Source organism: Xyrauchen texanus, chromosome 14 (assembly GCF_025860055.1).
Source record: "Xyrauchen texanus isolate HMW12.3.18 chromosome 14, RBS_HiC_50CHRs, whole genome shotgun sequence".
NCBI lineage: Eukaryota > Metazoa > Chordata > Actinopteri > Cypriniformes > Catostomidae > Xyrauchen > Xyrauchen texanus.
The window spans coordinates 47,065,164-47,079,971 of NC_068289.1; the positions used below are offsets into that span (position 1 = coordinate 47,065,164).

General features: G+C 38.5%; 1 protein-coding gene across 1 annotated transcript in view; it reads right to left on the minus strand.

Annotated features, from left to right (window-relative positions):
* The window catches only part of LOC127655192 (striated muscle preferentially expressed protein kinase-like), a 135,649-nt gene that overhangs the window by 47,718 nt on the left and 73,123 nt on the right, over positions 1-14,808 (minus strand). Inside the window, exons 2-6 of the mRNA XM_052142835.1 lie at positions 13,098-13,199; positions 8,522-8,642; positions 3,546-5,101; positions 3,285-3,428; positions 2,528-2,710 (exon numbers count right to left, since the gene is read on the minus strand). Of these exons, the coding sequence (XP_051998795.1) occupies positions 2,528-2,710; positions 3,285-3,428; positions 3,546-5,101; positions 8,522-8,642; positions 13,098-13,199 (2,106 nt within the window). The remainder of the gene's footprint in view (positions 1-2,527; positions 2,711-3,284; positions 3,429-3,545; positions 5,102-8,521; positions 8,643-13,097; positions 13,200-14,808) is intronic.

The following is a 14,808-nucleotide window of genomic DNA, read 5'->3' on the forward strand; positions in this document are numbered from 1 at the left end:
TTTCATGGAGGAAGAAGAGCTAAAAATACACCTGGTTTTCAACTGCCCTAATAAGGCAAAACCTACTCTTTCTGTTTCTAATCCAAGGTGAAATATAGGAGAAAAACATAAAATGAACTCGACCAGGCAAACCTCATTTGATCCTCAGTTTTTGTTTTTATGTTTTTATGTTCTGGAGGACATTTCATTGGTGAAATAGATTAAGAAAAAGATAACATTGTCTGAATACAATCTGTAGCATGTTGTTAGTTTGCTTTGAGGTCTACTCAATTTGCAGAAAATATTAAACAAAGAAAGACACCATGTTGTTAATGAATGGAACTTGAATTCAAGCAACATGGTGTCTGTTTCATGCTCTAAGATTCCAGCATTAGATCACTCAGAAATGGTATAATAAAGTAAAATGCACAGATATTTTTAGGTAATACAGTTCTACTCCCTTCAGATCTAAATGGATCCATCTAGTGTTTGCACAGTGCCATTTTCATAATGGGATTAATTCAACAAAATGGACTCATAGACAGCATAGTTCCTTCATAGTCTCATGTACCATGGCAAACCAAATCATGCTAAATTAAACTGAATTAAATTTGTACAACCAGGTTTTCAATAGTATAAACCGATCAGCCACAACAATATTGTGTAGGTCCCCCTCGTCCCGCCAAAACAGCGCCAACCTGTTATTATCTGTGTTACCGTAGACTTTGTCACTTTGAACCAGTCTGGCCATTATATGTTGACCTCTCTCATCAACAAGGCATTTCCATCCACAGAATTGCCCCTCACTGGATGTTTTTTGTTTTTGGCACCATTCTGAGTAAATTCTAGAGACTGTAGCCGTGAAAATCCCAGGAGATCAGCAGTTCCAGAAATACTCAAACCAATCCGTCTGGCACCAACAATCATGCCACGGTCAAAATCACTGAGATCGCATATTTTCCCCATTCTGGTTGATGTGAACATTAACTGAAACTCCTGACCTGTATCTGTATGATTTTATGCACTGCAATGCTGCCACACGATTGGCTGATTAGATAATTGCATGGATGACTGGTGCCAGATGGGCTGGTTTGAGTATTTCTGTAACTGCTGATCTCCTGGGATTTTCACACACAACAGACTTTAGAATTTACTCCGAATGGTCGGAGTAAACCTTTACTCCACAAGCCTTGCTGTTTCAGAGATCCTCTGATTGACCCCATTCACTTCCATTTTAAGTCCATGTAAAGGGATCAATGGAAAGGAGGCGAGAAACGGCTTGTCGATATAAATAATATTTTAATGAGAAACTTAAAACAAGGACACAAACACACATGACGGACATGTCCGTAAACTATCTCTCTCTGCCACATGATCCTCTGCAGTCGACCTTTATCCCTCACGGGGCTTAATTAGCCTAATACGGGACCGGGTGTGTAGGATCACGACCTGGCCCCGCCCTCCGCCCTGCCACAGTCCGGTATCTGTTACTGTTTATTTATTTTGTTTATAATTGTTTTTTAATTTATATATATATATAAGTTTTTAAAAAAAATCTGGTAATTTAAATTACAAATAGTGTCAATTAATTATAACTTATATTTAACCTTGAACGTTCCTTTAACAAATCAAAGTCCAAAATACTATATTCATAATGCTAGCAACTGAAAACATGGCTGCAACTGTTTAGTGTCTATTGTTAACTTTTATGTATTTCCTCAAAAAAAATATTTATTATGAGACCAGCATGCAGTTAAAGAATTCATATGTTGAATTTAGCCTTTGGGTTGCTATAGTAACTACCAAGCAAGAACCATGGTTGGAGAACTGGAAATCTCCAGGAGCCAAATAGAGAACAAGTACAGAAAAAAGCAAAAACAAAGAGGCAATGTCAAACCAGAGCGCTAAGAGGTGGCAGTGAGGCAAAATGCAAGGTGTTTTGCTTAATTTGAAGATGACTAATTTGCTCTTAGGGTGATTTAAACACCAACACAAAGAGAGCTAACCTCTACCCTGCAGGTCCACATGTTGACTGAGTGACTCACTGCCTCATCCTTTGATCCCACTGAGATGTCTGAAGGTATTAAAATTCACTCCTTTTAAATCACATACAGTACGTTACCCTTCAAACTCCCACCTCCTCAAGTGATGCTGGGACTGCATAATATGCTCACCCTCGTTGCTCAGAAATATTTATTCAAAACTTTTTTTTGCTTTATTCGAATAGCTCTCTTCTGGCACGATAATAGATTATCACTCTCTAGGCATGTACACACTGACATCAAAAAGGAGTCTGAAGTCATTAAATAGCTAAATCATCAAAAATGAAATAACTCACTCTCATGTTGTGCCAAATAAATATAAACTTTTTCTGTGAAACACAAATGATGTTAGTGTCAGGCACCGTTCATGTCATTGCATCTTTTTTTTCCATACAGGTAAAGTGAATGGTGACTGAAGTTGTCATTCTGCATAACATCTTTTTACAGCAATTTCATCGCAGTGTGAATGCCCCCTTGCGAAGGGACACATAATAGGACTCGCTCACCTGATTTGATGAATAGTGTTGCGCTGCTGGAGGCTACGCCCACTTCATTTGTTGCGGTAACTGTGTATGTCCCTGCATCGCTCGGCTTTGTCCATTTTATGAGCAAAGTGTGCCGCTCTCCCTCTACTTTTACCACATGAGTTGGGCTGTTCTTGATCTCAGTGTTGTCTTTCTTCCATGAAACTATATATAAAAACAAATTTCTTTGCTGTTATGTTTCTCCAGAAACAAAATGTCCAATTGTTGATGTGTAAACAAATGGACAAAAGTCACAAAAATGGCTAAAAATTACTAAATTACTTTGGACCTTGCAAAGAATATTTGGGATACGATGTGTTATGGCTTCTATTTTTAATAAATTATAAATAACAAGTAATAATAAATTCACAATGTTAAATGATGCAGTACATGCAGCTTTGAACTTTATATTCTTTTTATTGAACTAAGAGCACAAACTGTGATGTTTAGATCTCTTATTGGTAAAATGTATTTCTGATATTTATGAGTTCGCCAAAAATAAACTTTGGAATGCAGTGAAAGACAAAATGTAAAATATGCATTTGACTGAGATCCTGTGTGATTGACTCATTATTGTTTGAGGACACTGTTGTAGAACAGCGGACAAATTGCAAGTTGTGGTCTGCAGTCTGCACTTTTTGAGTGAATGATACAGAATCAAAAGTGACCCTACTATGACTGCAATGGTCAATGTTAAAGGTTCTGTATGAAGTTATATTGTCAGCAATAAAGAACTTACCTTCAGGGAGAGGGGTGCCACTGATTATGCATTTTAAAAGCACCTCTGTTCCAGTAGAGGCCACAATGTCCTGTAATGGAAACTCAAACACAGGGGCCTCTGGGGGATCCTCTCCTGCAGACACATACGAGTCGTCTGATGATTCTGTAATGACATAAGGTATATGTCAGATATTAATTGTCAAATCGATATGAGTGCAAATAAAATAGTGATTTGTTGTATATGCTTGCTTGTTGATTACCGTATCTTCGCTTCACCTACCCAATTCTGGGGACAAGGGTCTTTGTTGTCGTCCTCTTCCTCTGCTTCTTTGGGATTTTTCCTCTTTACCAGTGCCACTTTTCACAGTCTTATCCCTCTTCTCGGTGGGTGTGTCCATCTCCATTGGCTCCTCTTCGACAATGATTTTTGGTATGGTGAGCTTATGAGCTGGTGGCAGAGGAGTCACATCTATCTCCATCTTTTCCTCAGACGAGGAAGACAGAGACACTCTCGGAGGTTTGGGAGTTTGTACAAGGCTTTCTTGAATAGCTACCATTTCTCCCTGCACCATAGGACTTTCAGGCCTTTTTTCCAATTTTCTCAGCATGACCTCTATTGGTGTCTTCCTATGTATGGACCCGTCTTCTGCTTGTGGAACTTCCTGAACACGAACAACCCTCTTTACCAGTGGACTCGCAGGCCTTGGTTCCACCTTGCGTAAAGTCATCTCAAAGACATTTCTAGATGGAGATTCAGCTCTTCCTCGAGAGCGCTCCTCAGCCATGGCAGTAATCTCTATAGCTGTAGACCTTCGAGAACTCTCTCGGCTTGGGCTTGGGCCACGAATAAGTCTAGGAGATCTTTGTCCAGGTAAATCAGAGAGTGACATAGCTTCTGGTGGGGACATGCTAACCATTGTGGTGGTTGGGACAGACCGATCACTTTCAACTTTTTCCAAAGGTTGTTGTGTCAGCTGGTCTTTTCGCTTACGAGATGGTGATTTTGGTGGTGATCGTTCTTTGGCTTGCTCCTTCTCTCTCATCTCTTGCTCTAGCTGAGCACGCTCTCGATCTTGCAGTTTTTGAAGAACCTGAAGTGGGATGGGCTCTATCTTTACAGGCTGCCTACTCCTGTGAAAAGTGGAGAGCTGCTCTGTCGAGAAGGACTTCTTCATATGTGGTTTACCCACAAGCTTTTTAATGCGCTGGAGCTCCTCTGTGAACTTGTTTTCAATGTCCTGCACCTTCTGGGAGTAACGGGGTTTGTCCTCAAGGGAAGCAGCCCGCTGTCTGAACACAGACCTTCTCTGGGCTGCGTCTGCCTTCAGAGCCTCACGGAGGTCTTCTTTGGAGCTCTCCCTCGAGATCCCCAACCGGCTCCCTCCTTCATCAGAGTCAATTGACAAGGCTCTATTAAATCCAGCCCAAGAACGTCCAGATATGGATCCCTCTGGGTTATCGATACTTCTTCTGCGCTCTTCAAAGACTCGCACCTTCTCGAAGATCTTGGAACTAGCTCTTGTCAGTTTTGGTGAGGGTCGAGGTGTAAGATCTTTACGGGAATACTCACTGACCGGGGTCTGGGGTCGAGAGTCTTGAGCACTACTCTGAGACATGCCAGAGGACTTGGTTTTCTTAATCTTCTCCTCAAACTCTCCTGGTACTGTGTCTTGATATTCAGTTGGCACGACAACTTTCTTGCGCGGGGCTAGGGGTGTGGCAGGGGCTGAACCAGAGCGGCTGAGCAAAGGAGAGGCAGTAGAACGGCCAATTTTGGGGGATGGGGGTGGTAGGACTTGAGGGGGTGATTCCCTCAAAACTTCTTCAGATGGGCTCCTAAAAGAGGGTGTTTGAGGGAAATGATAAGTTAAAGTATGGGGCTGTGCAAGGGAAGGAGCCCAACTGTTTGGAAAAGGACTATGGAAAGAGGGGACAAAGTGGCTATTTTCTCTGATGTGGTACCTTAAATGGGACAGTGTAAATGTGTGCACACTTTAATTTGAGTCGACTTCTAATGTCTTTATTTGAATAAATAACATTTATCAGCTAAAGGGGGAAGGGGTGTTGCAAACCAATTTTTTTAAATATTATTTCAGAAGCGGTATATAATGAAAATTATGAAATGATAATGAGATTCTGATAATAATACAAATATATAAATAATGTGAGGGTATGTTCAAAACATTTATAAAAAAAAATGGATTAAGCTTGGGTTGACAGTTAAGACCAGATTTAAATTTAAAATTACACCATGTCTCCCAGGCTAGGATATTTAAATTCTTTCTAAAAACAAATTGTAACTTATTTCATAGTTTATATCAACACAACTGAATGTACAAACTGGATGTTATCCAAGCACATGACTTGTCGAACCAATTCAATTGTGCCTACTAGCCTATACCTTCCAAAAGCACTGGGCTAAACCATCACACATCACTGAATATCTACAAGAATAAGTCAAGAGTCACTTACCACTGCTAGGAAGGAAAGGTTTTACAACAATGATTAGAGCAGGCACATAACTATTAATGTTGAATCATCAAGAATACTGCTAAATTGGGTCCAAATCAAAATGGCTGTGCACAGGAAAATGTCTGAAAAGTTGTAAAAAATAAACATCTCTCATTTACACAGCACAAACCAAACTGCAGTAACCCAGCAGAGCTGATACAGCTAAAAGTACTCTCAATCCAACCAGCGTAGCTTCCTCCCCAACAGGGAATTTGACAAACTTACTCTTGTATTGAACATCCAGTGCACTGCAATGTGTGAACATCTTCCATGCAGCGTCAAAATCATAAAAGAAAACATGGCAAAGTAATACAGGAATGATCCTTAAAAATGTGTGATGTTAGTATATAATGACAAAATGAACAATGAACAGCCTAGGTGCCTCACTACTTTTAGAATATAAATAATTTCCAAAATGATCTACTCACAAATATACATTCTAATGTAATTTTTGGCTTTAGCTAAGAGAATAATACTTACGACATATTACAGGCCTTTAGATTATACTTTATTTAAGATTACACTAAATTTTGACATTGAGACATTTTTAAAAAAAATGATAACACTTAGAATGTGTGAATAACACACATCTTTGAGAGTTCTTACAAGATCTATGCCCTCTTAGCCTTTCCAGTCAAGGCAGTATTTGCATGCATGCAAAGATCATGCTGTGCAGTTCACCAAAAACAGCATGCACAAAACCTGGGAGAAACCGAAGGGGTCGATGATACTCAACACAAAAATGTGATACAAGCAAGCTTTTGGTCAGCTTAAATTTTGCATCAATTGCTGTACTGGTAAAAACTAAAATAATTTGCATATGCACAATGGGGGTCAAAGGAAAGTATGAAATAAATAAAAATAAATCTAGATGAGGAATGAAAAAGGCAATAATGGTGCATAAAGGAGGTGCTGTATTAAGCTGAACTAATTTCAGGCATTTCAACTTTTGAATTAACCTGCATTATTTATTACTAGATTGTGGACTGAAATTAATAGTTCTTTGACTAAAGGGGTAAACACAAATTTTAAACTACAATTTAGATTTTACATTTAAGATTAACTTTTATGATGCCGGATGGAGTGTACAGTAGATGTTTTGGTGACACTCAAACAGAATGATTACACTGAGCGATGTATAACCTTATGCTTACACAGCAAGTATTACTTTGGAGTTAAATGCTTTGTCTTGGATATAATGGTTTGGCCCACAGCAGCACTTCCAGAGACAATCTATTATTAGACTTGTTTAACAGCTCCTGTAAAATGTTGACCTGTGCAAAAGGTCATTGTGCTCTCAGCATCTCAGTTTTTACATGATGAAACAGATCTGACAGATTATAAACTGACAGTTTTAAAGGTCAGGTCATTACCTGAATCATGCCTGCCATCTCTCAGATACAGCTATGACTTATTTGAATGTTATCTGAACAGGAACAGCTTATCGTTATCAGTAGATCTCTGTTCGACCCATTTATGATACAAATGAGCAGCAAATCAAAAACAGAACTAAAGTATGAGGATGGATAACGGAAACTAATGAATCATAGTGGGCTTAGAGGTACATAAACTCTTAACACTTAACTCGATGCTAAACAGAGTGTGTCATATTAAAAAAATGAAACTTACATTTGAAGGAGAGTTTGAGTGACTTTTTAAAAGCCAGGAACTGGGTTCTGAGAGTGTTACAGTCAACCCTGGCTCAAACATGGAAGAAAAAGAGTGCTATGGAGGGACGAATGACACAGAAGAATCAATCAGTCACCCTCATTTCTTTACTATCGATGTGTAATGCTACGCATTTTTGTTTATCATGCCAACCCCATCAATGTTACTTAGATTGACCAAATGGAATGTTTTAAAAGATTTCAAAATTGAAAAATATAAAGCCATCTGAGTATGTTGGGCACTTGATGCCTGTTATTCCTTCACTATCTGGTCCAACTTACTTATTTTAAATTTAAAAAAAATTATTTGTCTACAAAGATTATTGCAGACAAGTGTGTTGACATATCTACAGTATGCGCATATCTATGGCAAGATGAAAAAAATATGAGCATCAACTGAAATGTTTAATTTCTAAACTATTCTCCATAAAATGAAATAATACATGTTAATTATAAGATGTCCTTGTCTTAATTTTCTTTGCTTCGACTTACGAATGAGTCATGTATAACTCTAAGGCTTTTGGCAGCTCTTCCGCGGCTCTCACACTTTGTGGGTTGAGCTGAACCTCATCCAAATGCAGAGAGCCCACTCACTGTATCTTCTGTCATTCCTGTGGTGATGTAAGCTGCCTCATGGGGCCACCACAACACAACGCTGAGATCCTGAGAGAGAGAGAGAGAGGACGAAATACAGCCTGGGTCTAGCTCTCAATCCCCTCCTTAGCACTTACAAGGTATAACATGTTAGAGCGAGGGTCTCTTGTAACGTTGGTACTGAGGCTGTGTTTTTATTTAACTATTGATGAGGGATCGTTTTATATCAGTGTTTTGGTCTTCTTATTGTGGGCTGTGGCTGACTGCAGTTGATTTTAGCTTGGGAAGGTTTACTTACAGGGGTACAGAAAAAGTCCTTCCTCTATAAAGACTAAACGTGCTACCATAGTAATCACTAGCTAAAGACACACTTTCCTCGGACCCCCACACTGGTCGAGATAGATTGGCTCGTGATGCTCGAATCAGTGGCTCGACCCCTAGGTGCCTGATCTGGGTGCCCGTCGGCTCCCGGCTGTTGGCTTGCCTGGATGACTGCTGCCCTGGAGCTCTCGATCCCAGGGCTAATGCTTCTTTCTCTAACACTGTAGTCTCGCTGGCAGTCCAGTGATGGCTTGCATCTGGGGCGACATCCATCATTCTCTCACCTGCGGGAAAGCAAAACGGCAACAAATAATAGAACGTAAGAAATTTCAGGTAGGATACGAAACTTCCTAGTTTTCACCAGTCATAGGCAAACTCATCCACATGATTGCAGAAATCCCAGAAAACTGTATAAAAAAGTCACTGTCAACTAGCAATGCTTAAATATTCATCAAACAAGTTGGGAGGAAATCTTTTAAAACATCTAGTTCTAAAATCCTTGTCAGAAACACAAAACGATACGGCCACCTACATTTACATGTCAATGATGCTTATATAGTGCAACAGTGCTCGCCCGCTTTTCAGCCGTATTGATTCCCAATTCGTTTTGTCTATTGGGATTTTGCTAAGCACTTCACAAAAGCCTTGACCCAAAACAACCAGCTCCGAGGTGAACCAAAACATTACAAACATCGATTTGAAGCAAAAAATATATATATCTGAAAAACAGTCAAAAAGGAAAAAGTGTACTGTGTACTTAAAGGATTATTCTAGTTTCAATAAGCTCAATCGACAGCATATGTGGCATAATGTTGAACCTTCAAAAAATAATTTCGACTCGTCCCTCCTTTTCTTAAAAAAAAAAAAGCAAAAACGGAGGCTACATGAAAGTGAATAGGGCTAATTTTTGGAGAATTTAAATAGAAATTTGAAGCTTATAATTCTTTGAAAGCACTTACATTACATCTTCGGTTAAAACTCATCTTTTCTTTAAGCTGTAAAGTTGTTTAAATTATAATTTTTAGTTGTTTAGGGTTTGTTGACAATACAACGTTATGGCAACAAAGTTGTAAAATTGGATAACTTTACACAGAAAAGGTTAGTTATCATGTTAACATGCATATCGTTTACTTCCTGTGGCTATACTTTTGAAACAGTGAGTATTTTAACATATACGGATTGGCCATATTGACTTCCATTGTACAGTAGGTGCCTCACTGGAACCCATAGTTTTCCTTTTTGTCAAAATAAATTTTTGTGGAAAATATATGCCACAATATTATGCCACAAACGCTGTCGATTAAGATTAACTTGAATAAAACTTGGAATATTCCTTTAACTTCTTTCATGAGGGAATTAACTACAATCCCATGAAGCATTGCAAATGATGTAACAAATAAAAATAAACGTAAAAATAAAAAAACCTAATTTAAAATGTATTATAAATGCAGAATCTATATATTTGAAGTTTATAGCAAAATATATTTAGATTAGGGGTGTAATGATGCATCAAGGTCCAAAAATGTGATGATACACACCTTGGAGATGGATCGGTTGAATTTTTTTAAATGTACTGTGTTATACACTGTGTTGTTTTGCATATGTCTATAAAGTAATAATAATAACAATAATAATACTAATAAACTTTAAATAACTTTTCAGGATTTGTTTAAAGAAATGTGAAACGAAACGAACTGTGAGTTCAGTGTCGTAAACCGAACCAAATTGTGAGATGAGTGAACCTTTATACCCCTAATTTAGATATATACAAATATAAAGCAGTTTTAAATGTAGGGAGACTGACTCAATTGCATCATTCACAGTGCGTCAAGGAAGCAGGCGGTTGCTGCGGAGCTCTTTTGTCACGTTTGTTTGCTGTGATTTGCTGTGTTTGTTTGTTTGCCCCCCAAGGATCATGGATAGTGTAGTTCTTAACCAGTAATTCTACTCATAAACACAATTTTAAAAGACAGATCTACCATGAGCTATGGGGTTTTGAATCGATGGTATATGCTTCAGGGGAAGACATCAGTCTGCATTCTTTCAACTGTTGAAATAATGCAGACTGATGACTTCCCCAGAAGCATATACCATCGATTCACGAGCTCATTGTAGATCTGTCTTTCAAGGTTTATACTGTCAGTTATTGTTAAAATTCAATTCCCCTATGGAAAAAAAAGAATTAGATTTTTACTTCTGAAATCAGATTGTTTTGCTTTATTCAGCATTCAGATTTTGTTTTTCTCAAGGGGGTGTTCAGAAGAAAGCAGTAAAAAAATGACCTTTTTTATTCTAAGAGTCAGAGAGATGTAGTAAATGTTCAAACATCTTTAGTAACACTGTAAGTGGACCTCAGGGGAATTTTGGTTTTATTTTTATGGGGGAAGGGGCTTATACAGGGGGAAATGTGCATGGGATGATATATAGTGTAAGTTACCTTTAAATTAAAAGTAAAAAATAAACATAAAAATTAAGAAACTAAAAATTCTGTTCCATCACAAAACCTAAACTAAATGTAAATAAAGCACAAAGCCCAGGTGATGCCATTTAGTTGCAAGCTGTGTTGCAGCCAGATCCCAGGTGATGCCTTTAGAGCATTGTGATGAGTGACTGAATGGATTAGACTGCAGTCGGAAAATATAAATCAAAATGACAATAGGCCTCCACCCACCCCTCTTCGCCCACCCTAACAGATCACATCAATCACTTATGCCACTATACAGAGATCATGCACTCCACCAAATCCTTGACACGTTTATTCTTTATATCTTTGTTGGTGAAATTGTGGTCTTTCTTTTTGTAGAAACGGAAGGTTTTGGATCCTACAGCTGTGAGATATATGCACTGTGAAGCCAAGTGTATTATTCATAATTGTGCTAATGACAAACAAGCAATTTACAGTGCTATATCTTATTCAAGCTCCACTGCTTGCAATGTGCTTCCCTAAAATCTATCTTTGTTGAAAGCTGCATTGTAAACAAGATACATTTCACTTTTTGATGTGCATGTTGCTTTCACATCTCTCATTTGTTAGCTGAAATTGCATGTAAAATAAATATCACTATATTCTTGTATTCTATTTTTTTAGCTTGCCTGCCCTGATAATGAAAGCAATGGAAATATTGTTCATACAATCTGTATAAGTGACCCAAACACAATCCTACAAACTTTCCCCAAGGGACATGAGAAGGCTTTTGTCATAATACATACTGACAGCCGAGAGTTAATTTGCCTAAACTCAGCAAAGGGACAAAAAAGAATCAAGAGACTCAAGGACTCTTTGTAAACTTGTCCATGCTTTTCTGCTGTCTAGAAGACAGCCTGTTTTCATGAATATTATCAAGATATTTTGTCAGATACAAAAATAGAAATGAAGGTTGCAAGGCAGAACACATGTTTACCAGGAATATTTAACTGTAATAAATTAAATCAAACTGAATAAAATCTACAACCATTCCATGAAGCATAATCAAAATGTTATTATTTGATTTGTGGCTTGCTTTCTGTTGATAAGTGAGAAGTAGTTTGCAATAAAAATGCCCATCTGTGATTATCTCTTTGTTTACCCTTCACTGAGCAACTGTCTGAATCAGAACTGTGATAAGAAACATTTAGAGATCTACCACAATGTGTGTGAGATGATAGGTAGGTAGGTGGATTGATGGATGAATGGATGGATGGATGGATGGAATGATGGACAGACAGAGAGACAGATAAATAGATTAAAATAGAATAGAGTAATTGACAGATACAGAAAGACAGACAAAGTGATATACAGGCAGACAGACAGATGATAGACAGACAGATGATAGACAGACAGACAGGCAGGCAGGCAGGCAGGCAGGCAGGCAGGCAGGCAGGCAGGCAGGCAGACAGACAGACAGACAGATAGATAGATAGATAGAGTGCACTGAGAGTATAACAAGCAGAATATGATTTATATATGTCATGCGTCAACTAAGGCATCAAAACTGCATCAACATTACTTTTAACTTTGAAGCATACCAAGAGAGACAAATAAAAAATGTTTCTTTTAAAGGAATTATTTGCCCGAAAATGAAAATTCTGTCAATATTTACTCACCCCTATATTGATCAAAATCTGTATGCTGTATTTTGTTTTGTTTTTCGTGTGTAGAACAGCTCGAAAGTAACATTGTTATTCTTGGAATATCTTCCCCTCACCTGCAGCTATAAAATCTCATTCTTCATCCTGCAATGAACTAGTGTGTCACATTCGGTTAAGACATGTGAGAACCAAGAGTGTTTTGTCATCAACAATGTCAACACTGGTGTGACGCGCTGAAGCACCAATATTTTAATCTGAACACACATAAGATTTCAGAGCTTTGCCAGAGAGCAAGATTACCACAATTATCAGATACGAATTATATAGTTTTTCACAAAGCTATCATTTCACAACATTTGTTTTGTTTTTGTACTTTTTAGTGCTTGACAGTCATGGTCATTATGACTTGTATGAAAAGTTTGGGATAATATGAGGGTGAGTAAATAATGACAATGTTGTGTGAACTATTCCTTTAACAGCTGAAGGCCATGTTGTAAATTAACTTTAAATTTCACCTTTCTACTATTTATGAATTAATGCTTTTTATGAATGTATTGTATGCTCTGTTATATTGTAAATAAGCTCTCCTACAAAATATATTTTAAGACAAGACTATATATAAAATATATACTGACAGGAGACATGGTAATACATTTGGAAGGTGCAATTACCTGCAGGCACTCCTTGGGACTCATCCTGAAAACCTCTGGTTCTGTCTTTAGCTTCCAGGGATATTTGTGGCTCAGCAGCTTCGTCTTCTGTAGTCTCAGAGTCTGCCATTAAGAAATAAGCCATTAAGCAAGAAACCACTTTCAAATCTGCTGAGCTGTAATGATAACTGAAATCAAACTATAGAAAAAAAAACTGATCATAAGATACTGGAAATACTTTGCAATAAGGTTGCATATGTAACATTAGTTAATCCAATAGTTAACATGAACTAACAATTAACAATGCTTTTACGGCATTAATTAATCTTGGTAAATGATCTACATACAGTATTCTAATACAAACATTGAAAAGGTTACAAACTAACAATGAAATAGCCTATATCTTATATACAATATTTATAAAGTATATTTATACATAAACATTAATCAAGAAATGCTGTGGAAAAAATATTGTTCACTGTTAGTCCATGATATATAATGCATTAACATTTGTAAATATATAGAACCTTATTGTAATGTGTTTTCAAAATACTTTTTAGTTCTTAGTGTCTTAAAGCTGAAGTATGTAATAGCTGTGAAACTAGCACCAATGAATGGATTAGCAAAAATCAACATTGTTTTCAAAACATCACAAGTTTGAATCCAGGGTGTGCTGAGTGACTCCAGTCAGGCTTTCTAAGCAACCAATTGGCCCGGTTGCTAGGGTGGGTAGAGTCACGTTGGGGTAACCTCCTCGTGGACGCTGTAATGTGTGGTTCTCGCTCCCGGTGGGGCACATGGTGAGTTGTGCGTGGATGCCACGGAGAATAGCGTGAAGCCTCCACATGCACTAGGTCTCCGTAGTAATATGCTCAACAAGCCATGATAAAATGTGCAGATTGCCGGTCTCAGACTGCAACTGAGATTCGTCCTCTGCCACCTGGATAGAGGTGAGTCCCTACGCTACCGCGAGGAATTACAGTGCATTGGAAATTGGGCATTAAAAATTGGGGAGAAAAAAAAACAGCTTTCTGAATATGCCCCCCATCTACTGTTGGTCAAACAAAGAGATATTCCCACAGATATTCTCTAGAGGTTCGAAGGGGTCTCAACCGGACCATCAAGGACTATTGCTAAGTCCCACGAAGGGATCCTGGTACTAGCAGGAGGTCTCAGTCGCATGGCTCCATGAACGAAGCGAGCGAGAAGAGAATGTATCCCCAATGGAACCCCGTCAATCAAGGCATGGCAAGCCGATAGAGTGGCCACGTAAACCCTGAGAGTGGCGGGGCATGTGCCTGCTGACAATTTTTCCTGCAGAAAGTCTAGAACTAAAGCAATCTGGCAGTAAACTTGATCAGAATTATGTGCACTGCACCATCTTTCAAAGACATTTATTGTCATAACTTCTTCTAGTAGAGGGAGCCCTAGCACTTAGAATGGTCTCGATAACTTCAGTTGAATACCCAGTGTCCCAGTTGATACCCTTCTGGGGCCAAACATGAAGGTTCCGCAGCTTGGGCCGGGGATGAAATATTGTCCCCTGCACCTGGGACAGAAGGTCCCTCCTGTCCGGAATCACCCAAGGTGAGCCGTGGAGGAGAGACATTATCTCCGAGAACCATACCCTGTTCGGCCAACGCGGTGCTATCAGTTAGAGGCAAGACCCTTGCTAGCGAACTCTGGCCAAGACTCCCGGGAGCAGAGAAACCAGAGGAAACTCATACAGGCC